Source organism: Petaurus breviceps, unplaced genomic scaffold (genome assembly GCF_028583685.1).
Source record: "Petaurus breviceps papuanus isolate PSGF00001 unplaced genomic scaffold, PetGlider_PUasm1.0 91133, whole genome shotgun sequence".
Taxonomy (NCBI): domain Eukaryota; kingdom Metazoa; phylum Chordata; class Mammalia; order Diprotodontia; family Petauridae; genus Petaurus; species Petaurus breviceps.
This window is the reverse complement of record NW_027187419.1, coordinates 83,150,223-83,171,093: the sequence shown is the minus strand read 5'-3', so window position 1 is coordinate 83,171,093 and position 20,871 is coordinate 83,150,223. Positions and strand designations below refer to the sequence as shown.

At 38.6% G+C, this 20,871-nt stretch overlaps 1 protein-coding gene across 4 annotated transcripts in view; it reads left to right on the top strand.

Moving 5' to 3' along the window:
• The window catches only part of ACVR1 (activin A receptor type 1), a 173,595-nt gene extending 153,280 nt beyond the window's left edge, over positions 1-20,315 (top strand). For all 4 annotated transcript variants that reach the window (XM_069080075.1, XM_069080074.1, XM_069080077.1 and 1 more), the window contains 2 exons: positions 17,849-17,979; positions 19,067-20,315. In XM_069080075.1, coding sequence (XP_068936176.1) covers positions 17,849-17,979; positions 19,067-19,201 — 266 coding nt within the window. In that variant the 3' untranslated portion in view covers positions 19,202-20,315. The remainder of the gene's footprint in view (positions 1-17,848; positions 17,980-19,066) is intronic.
• The last annotated feature ends 556 nt before the right edge of the window (positions 20,316-20,871 follow it).

Genomic DNA, 20,871 nt, shown 5'->3' with positions numbered 1-20,871 from the left:
CCTCATTTCCTCAACTGTAAAATTTGGATAACAACACTTTGCATTGTTGTAAGGATCAAATGAGATAGTTGTAAAGTGTTTAGCATAATGACTGACACATAGTTGACTTTATAGAAATGCTTCATGCCTTCCCTTCCTGTTAGTCCCAGCCCAGAACACCTTCCCTGGTGGTCATCCTTACCTCCCTCCACTTCCCTCTTCACCACAACTTTCCTAACCTTGTTTACATGGGGGAATAGAAATAGTCTTGTTGGCTTATCTCTTTCAGTCTTAAAATAATGCATTTTTTGAGTTTCTGAGCCATGTACAAAAACTGATGTACATCTATTTCCCTTTGAATAATATGGCTCTCAGGAATTTGTGATGTTCCTCTAAAGAAAATAAGTACAGTCTAAAACCAAGCATTTATTTATTGATTGATTGATTGCTTTTTGGAGGGGGGAAGGCAGGGCAATTGGGGTTAAGTGACTTGCCCAAGGTCACACAGCTAGTAAGTGTTAAGTGTCTGATGCCAGATTTGAACTCAGGTTCTCCTGACTCCATGGCCAGTGCGCTATTCACTGCACCACCTAACTGCTCCAAAACAAGCATTTATTAATTCCATTTGAATCTTGAAAATGTTTAACTATGCCTTCTCATTTTTAACTTTTGTACTGGATTGATGCTGAAAATGCAATGGATTGAGATAGTAAAGTTTTTTTGCCTAGGTATGAAAAAGTATTAGCAAGTTGTGTGACTAGTTTCAGCAAGTTCATCCTCACTTAAGCCAAATGCTCAGCTCCAAAGTAGACCGACCAAAGGCTTTTCTAGGCAGGATTCTTGTTTTGATTCTCCTAGTAAAAACAAGTGACTCTTTCCTTGTTACTCATAAACATAAAAAGAGGAGAAATTTTCCCATGCAAACTACTCCTCTACTCCCACCTCTTGTTTTTGTCCATTGTTTTCATTTGCTAAGCATCATAGAGGGCCTACTTTGGAATCCTACAAATAGGAAGTGATATTTTCCCCTGTTTCCTACAAAGATTGTTTATTACCTTACAACTGACATTAGTCATTTATACTTTGACTAAAATTCATGAGTTTTCTCTCCTAGGTATTTGTATTTTAAGTTATTTATCTTCAATTGTGGAATGAAACAAAAGCCATTTCATTAAATTCAACAAATATTTATTAAGCATGTGCAGAAAACACCCTGGCTATACAAAGGTGAAAACTATAGAGATTTTGTCTTGTATGGAATGTATTTCAATTAGCAAGCAGCCTGGTGTAGGGGTGGAAACCAAGGCCAACCCTTGGGGGCAGTGCTTACAAGGATGCATATCACTTCTTGCTTACCCATCCTGTATGATGCTTCTTCCTGACCTCCCATAAGTTTGCCATAGAAGGTCCATCCAACATGCTGGAGGCCTTCCTTGCTTCCACTTGATCTTGTCAGGTTGATTAAATCATTTTAGGTTTCCTTGTGATGGAGGAGAAAGAGACTAATGTTTAGCCTTTACCTACCAGCTTCCTTCCATACAATTTCTAGGGTGATTCAAGAAACATTTATTATGTACTTAGTCTATGCTAAATGGTGGGGGAGAAAAGAGTTTCAGATAAGACATACATACATACATACACACATACATATATGCATATGTGAATAAATACACAAATATACATACATAATATCCATAACCATGTTTTGTGGGGAAACACATTTAGAAGTATTGTGTATAAAGGGTAATAGAGTTCCTATATAATGTAATAGTTTAAAATTTTTTTAATTAATTAATTTATTTTTAGTTTTCAACATTCATTTCGACAAGATTTTAAGTTACAATTTTTTTCTCCTTGTCTTTCCCCTAGTCCCCACTCCAAAATAGCAAGTCTACTGAATACCTCTTCTCCCAATCTGTTCTCTCTTATATCCTTCCCCATCCCCTCCCTAATTTTCTAGTAGGGCAAGATGGGTTTCTATACCACAGTACCTGTATATCTTATTTCTCAGTTGCATGTAAAAAACAAATTTTTAAACATTTGTTTTTAAAGCTTTTGAGTTTCAGATTTTTTTCCCTTCTTCCCTCCTCACCCACCCCCACTGGGAAGATAAGCAGTTCAATATAGGTTATACATGTGTAGTTACCCAGATCATTTCCATAGTAGTTATATTGTGAAAGACTAACTTTATTTCTCTCCATCCTATCCCACCCCCCATTTATTCTATTTTCTCCTTTGACCCTGTCCCTTTTCAAAAATATTTGCTTCTAACTACCCTCTCCCCCAATCTGCCCTCCCTTCTATCATTCCCCCTTTTATCTCTTTCCCCCCTATTTTCCTGTAAGGTAAGATACTCAATTGATTGTGTATGTTATTCCCCACTTAAGTCAAATTCAATGAGAATAAGGTTGACCCATTCCCTTTCACCTTCCTCCTCTTCCCCTCCATTGTAGCAGTTTTCTCTTGCCTCTTTTATATGAGATAATTTACCCTAATCTATTTCTCTCTTTATCCTTTTCCCAATAAATTCCTCTCTCACCTCTTAGTTTTATTTTTTAAATATCATCCCTTCATATTCAACTGATCATGTGCCCTCTGTCTATGTATATGTGTACACACATATCCCACACTCATATACATATTTATATATACATACACCCTCCTAAACATACATATATATTCCCTTCAACTATCCTCATACCGAGAAAAGTCTCATGAGTTACAATTATCGTTTCTCATGCTTCTCTTGCTTCCTGTATTTGAAAGTCAAATTTTCTGTTCAGCTCTGGTTTTTTTCATCAAGAATGCTTGAAAATCCTCTATTTCATTGAATGACCATATATTTCCCTGTACCATTATACTCAGTTTTGCTGGGTAGGTGATTCTTTGTTTTAGTCCTAGCTCCTTTGACCTCCAGAATATCATATTTCAATCCCTTAATGTAGAAGCTGCTAGATCTTGTGTTATTCTGATTGTGTTTCCACAATACTCAAATTGTTTCCTCTTGACTGCTTGCAATATTTTCTCCTTGATCTGGGAACTCTGGAATTTGGTTATAATATATCTAGGAGTTTTCTTTTTGAGATCTTTTTCAAGAGGTGATCAGTGAATTCTTTCAATTTCCATTTTGCCCTCTGGTTCTAGAATATCAGGGCAATTTTGCTTGATAATGTCTTTTTCTTTCTTTCTTTCTTTCTTTCTTTCTTTTTTCCTTTCTTTTTTTTTTGTTTTACTTTTTGGAGGGGAGAAGGCAGAGTAATTGGGGTTAAGTGACTTGCCCAAGGTCACCAGACTAGTGTTAAGTGTCTGAGGCTGGATTTGAACTCAGGTCCTCCTGGCTCCGGGGCTGGTGATCTATTCACTGTGCCACCTACCCACCCCTGCTTGATAATTTCTTGAAAAATGGTGTCTAGGCTTTCTTTTTTATCATGGCTTTCAGGTAGTCCAATAATTTTTAAATTATCCCTCCAGGATCTATTTTCTAGGTCAGTGGTTTTTACAATGAGATATTTCCCATTGCCTTATATTTTTTCATTTGTTTGGATCTGTTTTATAGTATCTTGATTTCTCATAAAGTCATTAGCTTCCAATTGCTCCAATCTAATTTTGAAGGAGTTATTCTCTTCAGTGACTTTTTGAAATTCCTTTTCCAACTGGAAAATTTGGCTTTTTAAGGCATTCTTCTCCTCATTGGCTTTTTGGGCCTTTTTTGCCATTTGAGTTAGTCTATTTTTTAAGGTGTAATTTTCTTCAGTGTATTTTTGGGTCTCCTTTAGCAGGCTGTTGACTCGCTCTTCATGATTTTCTTGCATCATTCTCATTTTTCTTCCAAAGTTTTCCTCCACTTCTCTTGACTTTCAAAATCCTTCTTGAGCTCCTCCATGGCCTGAAACCAATTCATATTTTTTCTTGAAGGCTTTTGATGCGGGAGTTCTGACTTTACTGTCTTCCTCCTGCTCCATGTCTTGACCCTTTTTGTACCCAAAAAAGGATTCTATGGTCTGTTTTTGCTTCCTCTGCTTGTTCATCTTGCCAATTACTTGACTTTTGAGCTCTTTTCCATGGTAGGACTCTGCTTCCAGATTGCAGAGTGCTATGTCCCAAATCGCTGGGGTTTTTGCAGCTGCCAGAGCTATTAGAGGGGTGCCCTCTCTGCAGCCCCCACATTCTTTGGCTCACTGGCCACATACCGCAGGACCACCACCCAAGACCATGATCCAGATCCAAGCAGGTTAAGGCAAGAATGATTCCCCTCTGAATGGTCGCTTGGTTCCCCTACAATCTGCAGGCCAGGAGCTCTGGAAACAGCCACAGGGTGACAGCTACATGGCCACTTCTTGCCCCAGGGGCAGGGGCTGGATTGTGCTCTTCATTCCCCCCTTCCCCCCTCCCCCCCAGTTCTAACAGAGTTCTGCACTGACCTTTTCCTTTTGACTTTGGCATTTATGGGTTGAGAAGTATGGAAACCGCCACAGCTACTGAAGATTCACTCTCCTGAAATCTGCTCTTAGGCCACTGGTTGGGGCCACCCTCGGGCTGGAACCTTGTGGCTCATGCTGGACTGCACTCATCTCCCAGCTTGGTGTGAAGACCCTTCCTGTCCGCCTGCCAGGCTTCCTTCAGTGGGAGATTTGTTTCTGTCTATCACTTTGTGGGTTCTGTAGCTCTAAAGTTTGTTTAGAGTCATTTTTTACATGTATTGGAAGTGATTGGAGCAGGAGCCCATGCCGAGTTTGTGTTCCTACTCCGCCATCTTGGCTCTGCCCCATGGTCCAATAGTTTTAAGATGAAATCTTTGAGAAGTTAAATGTTATTTTTTATCATTTCACCTTTAGTAGTTGGAAAAGGGAGAAGAAGTGGCTAAAGGAAGTTTCATCATCTGAGAGCTCCCTATACCAGTGAAATCACAAGTCTGGCCCATAATTCTTATCTTTTTCCTAGTAATATGTGATGCCCATGTATTGTTCTCTGACCCATACAGTTTACAATTTGATTGTCACCTCCTTTCTTCTGAACTTCTGTTTATGGGGCTTATTCATTCTATTTGCTTTTACATCATGCTAATTCATATGGAGCTTTCAATCAATTATAGTCTCTAAGTGTATTTCATGTGAATTGTTTTTTATTTGTATTTCCCCCTGCCCCCCAACAACATTTATACATTTGATTTTTGTGAGCCAAGGTAAAAGATTCTATTTTTATTTCTATTAAATAATTATTTGTCATCTTTGACCATATATTCCATATAACCCTCAGCCACTTTTACCATACTGCTATTGGGATCCTGGGCAAATCAGAGCTTATCTAGGAATGGTGTATAGGATAGGGGAGGAAACTTAAAAACCATGTCAAGAAGGAACTTTCTGCTTTTTAAAATCCTTAGGTAAGGGGTGGCTAGGTGGTGCAGTGAATAGAGCACCAGCCCTGGAGTCAGGAGGACCCTGAGTTCAAATCTGACCTCAGACACTTAACACAAAAATTAGCTGTGTGACCTTGGGCAAGTCACTTAACCCCAATTGCCCTCCAAAAAGCAAAAAATAAAATAAAATCCTTAGGTAAAAGATGATGGGAGTAAGTCTGCCATACCAACATATACATTGATGTAGACGAGGTGAAGCTGTGTTGGTATGGCCTACATCCATTTAATAGGATATTATAGAATATTCTCTGGGACCTATGTCAAACTCACTGTCTTGAGTCTCCAGAATTCAGTTTTATCACCCAGTTTTGAGTCTGATTCATTACGGTTATCTCTTCTTTGGCCATTGTTGCACTAAGTGTTTTCTAATTGGTTTTACCTTTCTTGATTTTGGGTTCAGCTTATAAATTGTGGGGGGTGGGCAGGTATTGTCCCACTTTTGTATTTGTCTAATTGTTGCCTAGTATACTGAAACATATAGAAAGTATGTGATCAGTTCTAATTAATAGTTTTGAAGAAAATTGATTTCTCTAGGAAAAAAATCTACCTCACCAAACTTTTCCTCTTGTGGGACAGGCACTTAGATAAAATAAAATACAATGAGGGTATTTATTAAGCATTTACTCATACAAGGCACTGTGTTAAGTTCTGGGAATATAAATACAAGGCAAAAGAAAGGTAGCTACATGAGACAACTAGATGTTGCAGTGGATAGAGCACTGGGCCTGCAGTCAGGAGAGCACAAATTCAGATCCAGCCTCAGGCACTTTCTAGCTGTGTCACTGTGGACAAGTCACTCAACCATTGCCTGTCTCAGTTTCCTCAACTGTAAAATGAGGACAATAATAACACCTATTTTACAGAGTTGTCATGAGGATAAAATGAAATATTTGTAAAGTGCTTAGTACAGTGCTTGGAACATAGTAGGTGTTTAGCAAATGATTTCCTTCCTTCCCTAAATTCTAAAGGAAAAAAAAACCAAAACCAATCTGAAAAGTGGTGTTGGGGTGGGGAAGGGATAGGAAAATTGTTCATAGTGTCAGGAGATGAGCTGGTTACAAGTAAATATGACCAGCATAAGTACTTCCTAAAATGGAGGTTCTGGGTAATAACTTCACCATCAGAAAAGGAAGTCTAGGGGTGGAGGCAATGCCAGCCACTGGGATGAGGTACCACTGAGAAATTTACTGGAGATAAGATGGAGAATAGGAATTAGGCTATTTATTTGCAGACATATAGTACTTTAAAGTTTTCAAAATACTTTACGTCAAGCTTTTGAGGTAGGCATTATTATCCCCATTTTACAGAGGGTTGGCTTTGGCACAAGGGCTTGTGAAAAACCATTTCTAATTAACCTTTGATTTTGCTTGAGAACTGTTTGTCCTTCCCATTCCCTGGCACAATGAGTTGAGTTATAGAAACCATGACAACTCTTATTTCCTCTTCAGCAAGTTACTATCCAATATGTTATGCTGGTTTAGCTCAATCATGTTTCATTAAAAAAAAATACAATTGAAGGAAAGAATTGTGCCAGGAACATTCCATTTAAAGTATTTAGAATGGCTATTTTGGTTCATTCAATTATTTATACTTGGGGGTAAACATTCAGCTATTGGAATTAGTTTCAAAGTCACCTTAACCTTAATACAAACTGGGGGATGGAATTGACTGTGATTTTGAAATAAGATATGCAGTTTTATGTAGCCACAAGTGACATTCTAAAACCTGCTCTAGGGAAATAATAATAATGTCATAGTCATATAGTCAGTCATCAGTCATTTATTAAGTACCTATTACGTGTGATACAAAGAGAAGTAAAAACAAAACCAGTCTCTGCTCTCAAGGAGGTTATAGCCTAATGGGGGAGACATCATGAGAACAATGATGTGCAAACCAGATCTAGATGGATAAATTGGCAGAAGGGTAATCTCAGAAGGAAGACAGTAGCATTCATGTGGAAGGTAGGCTTTTTTTTTTCGAATGCTTTATTAACTTCTGATTTACATCATTCATTTACACCAGATTTTGAGTTACAAATTTTCTTCCTGTTTTTCCCCTACCCACCGCCCCAAAATAGCAGTCCCACAGGATATCCCCTCCTCCAATCTGCTCTCTCCCATATTTTCTCCCACACCTCTTTCTACTTTTCCAGTAGGGCATGGTGGATCTCTATGTCCCAGTGCCTGTATATCTTATTTCCCAATTACATGTAAAATAGTATTAATAATAGTATATATTTTTGAATATTTTATTTTAAAACTTTGAACTCCAGATTCATTACCTTCCTCCCTTGTCACCCACCCTTACTGGGAAGATAAGCAGTTCAGTATAGGTTGTACATGTGTGGCTAATGCAAAACAATAACATAGTAGATATATTGTAAAAGACTGACTATATTTCCCTCCCTCCTATCCCACCTCCCACTTGTTCTATTCCCTACTTTGATCCTGTCCCTTTTCAAAAGTGGGTGCTTCCAACTTCCCTCCCCCCCCGCCTGCCCTCCCTTCCATCATCCCCCCTCTCATCCCCTTCGCCCCACCCCATACTCTCCTGGAGGGTGAGATACCCTATTTAGTGTATATTTCATTCCCTCCTCAAGCCAAATTCAATGGGAATAAGGTTGACCCATTCCCTTTTGCCTTCCTATTCTTTCCCTCCATTGTAACCATTTTCCCTTGCCTCTTCTATATGAGATAGTTTACCCCATTCTGTCTCTCCCCATCTCCTTTCATTATATTCCTCTCTCACCTCTTCATTTCACCTTTTAAGTATCATCCCTTCCTGTTAAATTGGTCCTGTGCCCTCTATCTATGTATACCTGTAAACATATATACATATATATATGTATATATATATATATGTATATATATATATATATATATTCTCTTCAAATATTGAGAAAAGTTTCATAAGTTAGAATTGTTGCTTTTCCATGTAGGAATGTTAATAGTTCAACTTTGATAAGTTCCTTATGATTTCTTTTCCTTGTTTACCTTCTCATGCTTCTCTTGCTTCTTGTATCTCAATGTCAAATTTTCTATAACTGTTTTTTTCAGCAAGAATGCTTGAAAGTCCTCTATTCTACTGAATAACCATATTTTCCCCTGAAACATGATACTCAGTTTTGCTGGGTAGGTGACTCTTGGTTTTAATCCTGGCTCCTTTGACTTCTGGAATATCATATTTCCAATCCCTCAGTGTAGAAGCTGCCAGATCCTGGGTTATCCTGATTGTGTTTTCACAATATTGAAATTTGTTTCTTCCTGGCTGCTTGTAATAGTGTCTCCTTAATCTGGGAATTCCAGAACCTGGCTATAATATTCCTAGGAGTTTTCTTTTTGGGATCTTTTTTAGGAGGTGATCAGTAGATTCTTTCAACCTCTATTTTGCCCTCTGGTTCTAAAACATCAGGGCAGTTATCTTTGAGAACTTCCTGGAGGATGATTTGTACATTCTTACTTTGATCATGGCTTTCAGATAGTCCAATAATTTTTAAATTATCTCTCCTGTATCTATTTTCCAGGTTAGTGGTTTTTCCCATGAAATATTTCACATTGCCTTCTATTCTTTCATTTGTTTGGATCTATTTAACAGCATCTTGATCTCTCATAAAGTCATTAGCTTCCATTTGCTCCAATCTAATTCTGAAGCCATGATTCTCCTCATTGAGCTTTTGAGATTCTTTTTCCATCTGGAAAATTTGGCTTTTTAAAGCATTCTTCTCCTCATTGCCATTTTGAGCCTCTTTTGCCAATGGAGTTAGTCTATTTTTTAAGGTGTGATTTTCCTCTGTCAGGCTGTTAACTCTCCTTTCGTAATTGCACTGTTCTCATTTCTCTTCCCATTTTTTCCTCCACTTCTCTTATCTGTTTCTTAAGGTCCTCTATGACCTGTAACCAGCTCAACCAAAATAGGAGTCTAATGTTGGAATCTTCTGTCTGCTTTGTTTCCTTTGCCTGGTCATGTTGCCCCTCAGCCACTTGACCCCTGGGCTTTTTGCCACAGTAGGACTCTGCCACCAGACAGGAGAGCTTTCATCCCAAATGCTGGGGTTTTGGCAGCTGCCAGAGGTATTAGATGGGTGGCCTCTCTGAGGTCTCCACACACTCTGGCAAGCTGGACACACACCCTAGGACCTCCACCCTAGACTGCAATCCAGATCCAAGAAGGTTACAGCAAGAGCGATTACCCCTCAGACTGGTGCTTGGTCCCCCTATACTCTGCAGGCCAGGAGCTGAAGCTGCCATGTGGTGCTGGCTGGCTGTGCTGGGTCTCAGGGGCTTCTTGCCCCGGGGGCAAAAGCCACGCACTCCCACTTACTGGGTCCCAAAGTCCAGACTGCACTGACCTCTCACTTTGTCCTTTGCATCTATGTGTTGATGAATCTGGAAACGGCCACAGCTGCTGCTGATCTGGAGTCCCTCTGCCCAGCAGCTGGTCAGGCCCACCCTGGGGCTAAAGCCTCGGTGTGGGACTGGGCTCCTCTCCCAGAGCATTGCGCTGGCCGATTCCTGCCGGCCTGCCGGGCTTTCCTCAGCGAGAGGTTAGCTTCTCTGTGTCATTTTGTGGGTTCTGCAGCTCCAAAGTTTGTTTAGAATCCCCTTTTTACATGGATTGGGGAGGGTGGAAACTGGAGCAGTGGTGAGGTCCTGCTTCTACTCAGCCATCTTGACTCAGCCCTAAAGGTAGGCTTTTCACTGGGACCTGAAGGAGGCCTCAGAAGCCACAAGGTAGAGATGAGAAGGCATAGCATTCCAGGTATAGGGGTATATGTAGTGAAAATGATCAATTGGGATAGGGAGTGTTGTATTTGAGGAATAGCAAGGAGGCCAGAGTCACTGCATTGCAGAGTACTAAGAGGGGAGTTAGGGTATAAGAAAACTAGGAAGGTAGGAAGGGGCCAGGTTGTAAACGTCTTTCAAAGCCAAACTGAGGATTTGAATATTTGATCCTGGAGGTAATAGGGAGCCACTATTGTTTACGTAGCACTTCTCATTTGATCTTTACAACTAGCTTGTGAGGTAAGTGCATAGGTAGTACTGGTATTATTCCAATTTGTGGGTGAGGGAGATGAGGATCAGGGTATTAAGTGACTTGTCTAAGGTTCCAGTGTTGTATTTTTGTCAGTCATTTAAAAACATTTATAAAATGCTCATTATGTGCCAGGGATGTAAACAAAGACAAAAACATGGCCTTCAGACTCAAAGAGTTCCATTCTAACATTAATGATGGAATCCAGCATGTGCCTTGCCTGGCAGGTAGCAGAATGGAATGCCTCCTGTTGGGTCGTTATATCCAGGGTAATTTCATAGCATGTGGTTCTTTGGATCCCATCTCATAGTGTCACCATTGAGCCAGTGGCTCTCAACAGAGGCATGGGATGAGTCATTCTCTCTCCATCTGTTTTATTGAAGGCATCACTGTAACACCCATTGGGTTCTTAGAGATAGAAAGAGTAGAAGTACCTCATTATTTGGATGTACCTACCATCTTACTACTCTGCAACTGAGCAAAGATGTCACGATAATCAGGACCAATACATTTTCATAGTAGCTCAATAATCTTTACCTTTGTTTCCAAGATAATTCTATTTTTAAGGAGATACTAGCAAGGTGATTGCTTTTACAGTTTATAAAAACCAGAGAAGCAAGCAAAAAATCAGTCAATTATAATAGCTGATTGTCACTGATGTTATTTTGTGAAGAATGGGACATTTATTCATTTTATAATGATATTTTTCTTTCTTCTTCCTGTTCAGATTTTAAAATGTGAAAAATGTCAGCATGTACCAGTAAACATTCAATAGTTGCTTTTATAGTATCCAATTAAATTTATAGACATTTCCTCCCCCCTCAAATGTTTTTATTCCCTTCCCCTGGTTTATAAAATTTCAATAACGCATTGCAGTATATCTCCTTCCACAAATAATTGTTATATTTTCTCTTCAAGCTGTACCTCTGTTCATTTTGCAAACATTGTGTGTTCTTCCAATCTCAACTGTATCTTTTTGTTGAGATGTTGAGATATGGAGATGTTTTTTGGGGTATATAAAAGGGATATGATAGAAGGGGATAAATAATAGAGGTAAAGTGGGTATTTGGAATCTGTATGTAATCCCCAAACAGCAGTCCTGCCCCCTACTTTCTAGGCTTTATACCGAAACATCCAGATGAATAGGAGAATTATTTGACATTCACTTTCTTCTCTCTTGGGGAGATCTTGATGCCCTCTGACTGAAATAGAACCAAGATGGAAAACCATGAAAGACAATGAAGAAAAATAGACCACTACCTTCACCAGCTGATTATTCAGTCCCTGAAAAATTGAGAGTGACTGTGTGTATTTGATTTTAAAACTACTTTTGGATGTGACTCCTAAGGATCCCAGGAGTATTCTGGGCCCTGCCTTGCTTGGAGTTCTGTATTAAAAAAAAAAAACTTTTAAAAATTACTGGTAATAGTCTCTGTCTGCACTCTCCATACTTCAATATAATGACAAAACAGAGAGAGAAACACAAATAATTTAATTTCTTGTGATGGAAATGGATGCCCAGTATGGCTCAATTGGGACAAGAAAATAGAACTCAATTTCAGCCCAAAGCCAAAGCCAGGCTTTTGATGAGCTCTTTTGATTTCACATATTGTAGTCAGATACTGAAAGCCTTCTCAGAAGACTCTTGACATCTGGAGCTATTAGTATTTAATGTGCCAGCTGCTGTAGATAAATATAATAGGATCATTGGTATGTTCTGGGTACACTGCCTGGAAGGTACATTAAGGTCTTGGTCATGCAAGAAGCCTTTATTTAACTACAAGTTCAAATAAAGAGAGTTTTAAATAATCCGTGTTATTGGTTTTTCTGCCATCTTATTTCCAGAATGTTTATATCCAAGTCAGCGGTGAAGAATGAGAGAAGAATTTTTTTAGAGCCACTCGGGTTCTGTTGCTCTGGCAACAAGATAAAGAAAAGGTCCAGATTTGAGTTCATCCTCATTGTTGATGGCCCCTTAGTCTTTAGGTTCAGTCTTGAGCTTTCTGTCCAGGTCACTTAAAGATATTGCTAGGGATGTCATGGTGATAATATTCTCCCACAAAAGACAGTCATGACTCGCTTGAGTCTCAGTTAAATAATTTCTCCTCTTGCTGTTGTGGAGAGATCCCTAGGGTGGAAGCCAACATTGTGTGTTCTAAGCCATGTCTTCACTCACTAACTAGTAGTCAGACAAACTACTTCACCTTTGGGTTTAATGTTCAGATATCTAAAAGGAAAGAATTGAACTAGATGAGCTTGAAAATGTCCTTTCTGGTTATGAAATCTTTATTATTCCATCCCGTCATGTAGCTTAAAAATTAACAAAATTTTTTTATTATGTAGTTTATTGTTGTTTTTATAGTCCTTTCACTCTTTAACTCATCAGCCCTGGAGGCTGGGCAGCTGCCATGAGGAAATTGATAGAGATATTTCTAGGGATGTGGAACTTCAGATCAGGATTTGTCTGTGAAGTTTAGATTCGGTCAAAGGGCAGCACTTGAGGACCTAGCAGGCTACATGTGACCTCAAAGGCCAAAGTTTCCCACTCCTGGACCAAGCCCTTGGTTGCTGCCTTTTATTTCTAGTTCCATAAGGAACAGGATCTATAATACTCTTATCTTAGAAGGATCAGCCTTTTCACCTTATCAACTGCTAATGTTTTATCCTGCTTTTGTTTTCATGACAGAGAAGCAAACTGAAATAACCAACAACTGTTCAATACTAGATGAGGGAGGGGCTGGGAACTATCAGGGGAAATCAACTTATTTGCAAGTTTGTTATTTATAAGCTTGACTTCATGAAAGAATCTTGAATTGTACAAAGTATGGGAGATTGAAAAGAGACAAAGAAATTCCATTTTAATAGTTCTTCATGTAAGCTAACTTATTTGTGAATATTGTGTAAAGCACTTTGTAAATCTTAAAGCACTATTATAAATTCTAGGTTTACATTATTCGACACTGTAGCCCTATATGTAGGGTATCTACTATGAGAAAACTGTGACACAGATAATATGACAAATAGTGTTTTTGAGTTTGGGCTTAGTGTATACAGAAGACCATTTCTGGATGTTATCAAATCCAATTTCTAAAATCCAACTACATCATTTTGTGCATTTGACATCTTTTATCAGATGTAAGCTGATGTAACCATCTTCCCAGTCACAGAATCCCTCTGTCAAAGTAAATGAATTCCCAGTGATATCTAGTCTTCAGGCCAATTTTCCAGGAGGCACCATGACACCAATTTTCCTGCCCTAGCCATACAAAGAAAGGGGGAAAGGACCCAGATTACCACAAAAACACATTTGATCTTTCAGACTGTTCAATTATGATTTTGACCTGGGCTTCAGAGCATCACTTAACTATTAGCTGTGCCCCTAGAGGACTGTCTTATATTTATTTAATTGGTTTCTCTCTGTATTATTCTTTAATTACAGCTTCAGTTTGTAAAAATTGTCCAAGCACTTCAGAAATTGATAGAAGCAGGGTATCACGGTATCAAGATGACTTGACAATTTTAGCTAAAATGTAGATTGTACGTTCCCATTATAATCTGTTAGTGATTTGCTAAGCAAAGGCTTTTAATCCGAGTATTAGAGGTTACAAATGGACTTACTGATTGGACCTGGCAGGTCAGATAACTGGTTTGAGGAAAATCAGAGAACAGAAGCAACCAGAATTCATGTGCTGTTCAGGTCCTTTTCAGCTTTAAGTATATATGGTGTCACAATGGATAGATAGTATTGCCTTTGGAGTCAGGAAGATCTGAGCTCAAATCCTGCCCCAGCACCTCAGATACTTTTATTAGTTTTGTGATGCTAGGCAAGTCACTTAACTGCTCAGCCTCAGTTTCTTCATTGGTAAAATGGGCATGAAAGACAGCACTGTTATTAACATCTTTTTTAGGAGACAGAGTTTACCACATCTCACTTTTCCTTTTTCCTTTTTTTTTGAGGGGGGGTGTTATGGAAAAATAATAATATACAATTTAAGTGTAATGTATAGTAATGGTTATGACCATTAAAACTTGTTTACTTGGCAAATGAAAAACAGACTTGAAGAATTTCAGGTTATTTGGAGGAATAAATGCAGCTTTAGAATTACTCTGCTCACCATGGCTTGCAACAACTTCTACAAAGTACTACTCTTATACCCGATCTTGGTGTGGAGATGACCCCTAAGCCTGCAGAACACAAGTTCTAGCACAGAGTCCTGAGCTAGCAGCCCTTGAGTAGAATCCTGGCAATGTCTATTTGAGGACCTGTCCAGCTAAGTCAACAAGGCTCCTCACCAGGATGGGCATTCTATGAAAACATTGCTCAATAGGCCACTTGACTGAACAAGCTCCCTGGGGGAGGAAAGGGGTTCATGGTTTGCTCACATCCCTTCCTTCCATCTTCTTCCCACTATTTATTTCTTGTTATGTCCATACTTGTTTGTTGTGTGCATCAGAATGTGAGCTTCTTGAGGCTTCTTGACTCTTTTTTTTTGTATCCCTAGAACTTAGCACAACACCTGATACGTGATAATATGTACTAATATCATAGGCCCATTGGTATAGTTTACTGTTTCCTTTTATTAGTTGGTTGTTTTTTTTTTTTTAACTTAGTCATAGAAACTCTTAAAGGCCATCTACTTTCTTGAGAGGCAGTGAGGCATAGAAGATAGAAGGAAGAAAGAGAGGAAAGAAGGAAGAAAGGAAGGAAGGAGGGAGGGAGGGAAAGAAGGGTAATGATTATTAATATACTTTGTTAATGCTTCTTTTAACATTTACATGCTTATTTATTAAAGCATATTTAAACTTTATTAGGTAAGACTTTGTTGGTGGGAAGAGTCTTAGCTCCTCTGCTGCGAAAAAGATCCTGGGTTGTTGTGATAGTAGTCCTAATAGTACTAGTAATAATAATATTAGTACTGATACTAATTGTAGACATCCCAGTAGTTGTAGTAAGAGAAGCAGTAGTAATATTAGTGGTGGTGGTGGTGGTAGTAGTAAGTAAGTAATAGAAACTTGGGATGGTAGTTGTTTAGTACTAGTAGTAATAGTATTAGTACTAGTAAGTAGTTGCAGATGTCATCATAGTTGTAGTAAGAGAAGTAGTAGTTGTAATAGTAAATAACAAATGGGGATGGTAGTACTATTAGTAGTAATAGTATTAGTACTGGTAGCAGTTGTAGTAAGAGAAGTAGTAGTAATAGGGTAGTAGTAACAGCATTAGTATTGGTAATAGCTCTAGAAAGAGAAACAGTAATAGTGGTACTAGTAGTAAGTTACAGAAACTTGGGATGATTGTAGTTGTTACCAGTAGTAGTTGTCATCATCATAGTAGCTGTAGTAAGAGAAGCAGTAGTTAGTAACAGAATCTTGGGATAGCAGCAGTAGTAGTACTAGTTACCATATTTATAGTAATTGTAGCAGTAAGTAACAAAAACTTAAATAGCATGTTCCACATTATCCCATTTTAGCTTCGCAGCAATCATGTGAGGTAGTCATTACAGGCATAATAAAAGTTTTAGTTTACTTTTAAGCTATTAAAGCTTAAAAATTATTAAACAAGGTTTTAAAGCTTATTTTAAGTTTCCTACTATTGTTATGACTTCACTATTACTGCTGCTCCTACTGACCCTCCCTTCCAACAAAAACATAGATCCTTGAAGTCTTTTTTTATTTTTTTTTTGCCTTTTGGAGGGCAATTGGGGTTAAGTAACTTGCCCAAGCTTGCACGGCTAGTTTTTGTGTGTGTGTGTTAAGTGTCTGAGGCTGGAACCGAACTCGGGTCCTCCCGACTCTGGGGCAGGCGCTTTACTCACTGCGCCGCCTAGCCACCCGATCCTTGAAGTCTTAAAGTAATGTGGAGAATGAGGTATAGTTTTGAGGAGATAGTAAAGAGAGCAGGTATTACATTTTCAGCTCAACCTCTAGATTTAAAAACCCTATTAAACTGGGAACTCAGTTTCCTTATTCTTCCTGAATGAGGGTTGTCTGTAAGAAAGGTCACAGCTTCATGAGTTTGTTTTGAAAACTGAAACTTCTTGATTCCTGAGGGATTTGAAAGCTTTACGGCTGCTGTCTCCTAGGCTCCTACTTCATCTTTGAGTCCTAGATTTGAGGAAGAAATAAATCCTTCATTCTCGCTCAGTTCTCTTCATCTCTCTTTGACAAAACAGCAGTCTAAGAGCTGATGTTGTGGTCCTGCCTTTACATACTTGTAATCAGTGAGAAACAAATTGGGCAGATATCAGAACCCCAGGCAGACAGAATTGCCTTTTCCAGCTTGGTGTTGGTGTCTTGGTATTGCTGTTTTCCATTCCTCCTCTCCCTTTGCTATTTTATGAATTTTCTAACTTGAAAGATGGGGCATAGTTTGTTTTAGCTTTGCTATATCCACCTCATCTCAGAGAAGACTTCTCCTTTACTTTAGCATATCATTCCAGAAATGAAATGTTTCAAGAATCTACAGTAACCTGGTTAAGAATTGTGGCTTAGGGGTGGCTAGGTGGCGCAGTGAATAGAGCACTGGCCCTGGAGTCAGGAGGACCTGAGTTCAAATTCAGCCTCAGTCATTCAACACAAAAGCTAGCCATGTGACCTTGGGCAAGTCACTTAACTCCAATTGCCCTCCAAAAAGCAAAAAAAATAATTGTGGCTTAGTGGTCATATGATGGAATGAACACTCAGAAGACCTGGGTTCAAGTTCTGTTTCTTGTCACTACCTGTGTGACCATGATTGGCATCACTTAAGTTCTGGCCTCCCTTGTTCATCAGTAAAATGAGTGAGATTGTTTCTAAGGTCCTTTCCCACGGCCACTCTGTGTTTCTATGATCTTTTGAATAGCCTGAACTTGTTCATGTATACCTCTTGCCTTGTGGCTCATTGCTATCATGTGAATGCTCTCCTAAGCTGCTTATAGCATTATGGTAGTGATTAAGTGGGCAGCTAGGTGTCACAGTTGGTAGAGTGCTAGACCTAGAGTCAACGAGACCCATCTTCCTGAGTTCAAATCCAGCCTCAGATGTTTACTAGCTGTGTGACCCTGGGCAAGTTACTAAACTGTATTTGTGTCAGGTTCCTCATCAGTAAAATGAGCTGGAGAAGACAATGTCAAACCACACCAGTATCTTTGCCAAGAAAATCCCAAATGGGGCCACAGAGGGTTGGGCATGAATGAAACTACTGAACAACAGAAAGTAATTAAGCACAGTAGCAGTAGTGATAAAAATGAATGACAACAATTACTCTTTTCTCCAAACCTTGTGCAGAATTTCCACAACAATCAATTGACCACTAGCCTATGTCAAAGTCAAATTTGAGCCATGTACAAGTTCATCACTTTGTTCTGGTTTATATCTTCAAATTATACAGTAATCCAAAAAAATCACAAGTTATTGTTGCATCTAATTCTTGCTTATGTTTAGGTATTGTAGAAGATTATAAGCCACCCTTCTATGATGTAGTTCCTAACGATCCAAGTTTTGAAGATATGAGAAAGGTGGTCTGTGTGGATCAACAGAGGCCAAACATTCCCAACAGATGGTTCTCAGATCCGGTAAGTATAAGGGGTTTCTTAACCATCCTTTTCTCGATCTTGAAGGTAATCTCAGTTATTTGTTGGATACTCATCCAATATAGGCCCAAGGTGTCAAAGGGATCCTCTTTTTTTCTTTCCTAGTGTTTCATAAATGTATATTATCTAGATGGGATCTTGGACCAGCTTAGAAGGAGTAGAAAGAGACCTATGCTTATGAAGACTGAGTTCATATTAGTGTTTGTTTCTTTGGTGAGGGAAGGGTGTTGGATTTTTGTTTTTTGGTATAATGAGCAGTGAGAGGAGGCAGACAGGTGATAGAGTGTTGGACTTGAAGTCGAGATACCTGAGTTCAAATTCTCCCTCAGAGATAATTATTAACTGTGTGACCCTGGGCAAGTCATACCTGTAAGATAGGAATGATAATAACACCTACCTCACAGTGTTGCAAAGAAAGTCAGTTGACATAATACAGGGAAAGCACTTTTCAAACCTAAAAGTCTATATAAGTGCTTACTATTATTATGATAAGGCAAAAGATTTATAAGAATGTCCATGTATTGGATAGAATGGTGCCCCCCATTCTACCCACATTATTTTGGCCTTGAGCAAGGTGTCAATTTCTAATCTATAAAATGAGGGGATTAGATTAGATCATCTTTAAAGATTTGTTCTAGCACTGATCCTCAATGATTCTTCACCTGTGGTCCTAAGCTTTAAAGGTTATATGGTTTTATCAGTAGAGCTAACACATTGAGACATGGTCCTGTTTGCTACTGGGTTTCAGGATTTTCCCTCTTTGTTAGTCTTGCTAATAGGACACATAAAACCTCGGAAGGCATGGTATGTGCTATATGGTTTACAAGATAAACTCGGTCTCTGTTGTCAAGAGGCCGAAGGACAGAGTACATGCAATATGAGCTTGGCTGCTTTGTCAGTTCACAAGAAGTTTGTTTATGTGTTTAAAGAATACAGCAATAACATCACCTTGACTTTATGTTGGCACCTTAAGTTGCAAAAAACCATAGCTGCACATTCTGTCCTCTGAGCTAACAAGTGACTAAAGAGGAGTTTTTAACTTTGGTGTTTGTGTTTTTTCTTCCCTTAGACGTTAACCTCTTTGGCTAAGCTTATGAAAGAATGTTGGTATCAAAATTCATCTGCAAGACTAACAGCTCTGCGTATCAAAAAGACTTTGACCAAAATTGATAATTCCTTAGATAAATTGAAAGCTGACTGTTGACATTTTCGTGGTGCTGTCAAGATGGAAGATTTTTTTGTTGTTGTTGTCATTGTCCAGTCTGGAAATATGCTGACCTGACGATTTGTCAGAACTGATCCCTTCCGCCCCCCAAAAAATGGCATCAGTCGAGACAGACATCTTATCTAGCCATCTCTTTGGGAGACGTTGAAACCACCTGAACCTCGCTCAATGACTCTAAAAATGGGCATTTCACAAACTGTTCAGACTTCAGAGACTTGATGCTGGATGTACTGTTGCAAAAGATGTGACCTGAAGGAACATAGAGAAATCCGAAGACAAAGATCTGGGCATTATGATGATGGCTTAGAGCTCTTCTCACAGAGCTCTTAGACACTCCCCCCGGGGAACGCGAGGATGTGGTAAATTTTTAATCAGCAATATTGCCTGTGCTTCTCTCCTTTATTGCACTAGGAATTCTTTGCATTCCTTACTTGCACTGTTACTATTAATTTTAAAACCCAACTTGCCAAAAAAAAATTGGCTCTGTACTCCACTGATCCGTCTGAATAATAGGAATTCAATTTGGCAAAATGAAATGTAACTGTCAGACTTCGCTGCATTTTACACGTGCTGATGTTTACAATAATGCCGAACATTAGGAATTGTTTATAAGCGACTTGGCAAATTATTTATTACTAGTGCACTTAGCAGTTTTCACAAAACTGACTAGTGCATGTTAAAGCTTATTTTTATGTGGTCTCATGATTTTATTACACAAATGTTTTTAACACTATTATCTGAAATGGACATTTTCTGTATTATCAGTTAAGAGTCACATTTTAAGTGCTTCACATTTGTACATGTGTAGTCTGTAATATATTTTTTTTCAGTTCGTATGCAGAACATATTTAGCCATTACCCACAAGACACCACCGAATATCTTACTGATTTAGAACAATTAAAGATTTCAGTAGAACTTTAGTCCTGAATGCTGTGGGGGGGAGGGGGGGGAAAATGCATTTTCTTCTGAATTATACATTATGTGCATTTAAACTCTGCCAGAAAAAAATAACTATTTTGTTTTAATCTACTTTTTGTATTTAGTAGTTATTTGTATAAATTAAATAAAATGTTTTCAAGTCAAACAATGAAATGGTCTTTTCTGCTCTTTGAAAGGTTTGTGTAACATGAGGCATTTTCTTTTTTTCTATGTGAGTTATGAAAAATGTTATAATCTGGAAATGACCTTTTAGCTCTCTATAATTTGGGATCAGATTGAGAAAAATACTAGCATTTCTGACAAGGATCTTAGAATTTCAGAATTAGAAGGGGCTTCAGAGGCTACTGTCCAATCTGTAGTAGACCAAGATTCCCTTTTACAACATAACCCAATGGGGCAGTCATCTTACCATCTATGTAAACCTTAACAGTAGCTCTCTTAAGGAAAACTATTAAGCATTTTTTTTAAAACTTCAGAAAGTTTTACTTACATTTAGGCCAAACAACCTCCCTGCAACTTTGCTGCTTGCCCGTAACTCACAACTTTAAGGTTGAGGAGAACAAATGTATTCGTTTTTTCAACATAAAAAACTTTCACATACTTGAAGATGATTAACATCTCTCTTCCCTACCCCCAACACCCACTCTGCACACATAACCCATGATCCCTTCTCTTGACAAAATGTCCCCAGTTCCCTAAATTGATGTTT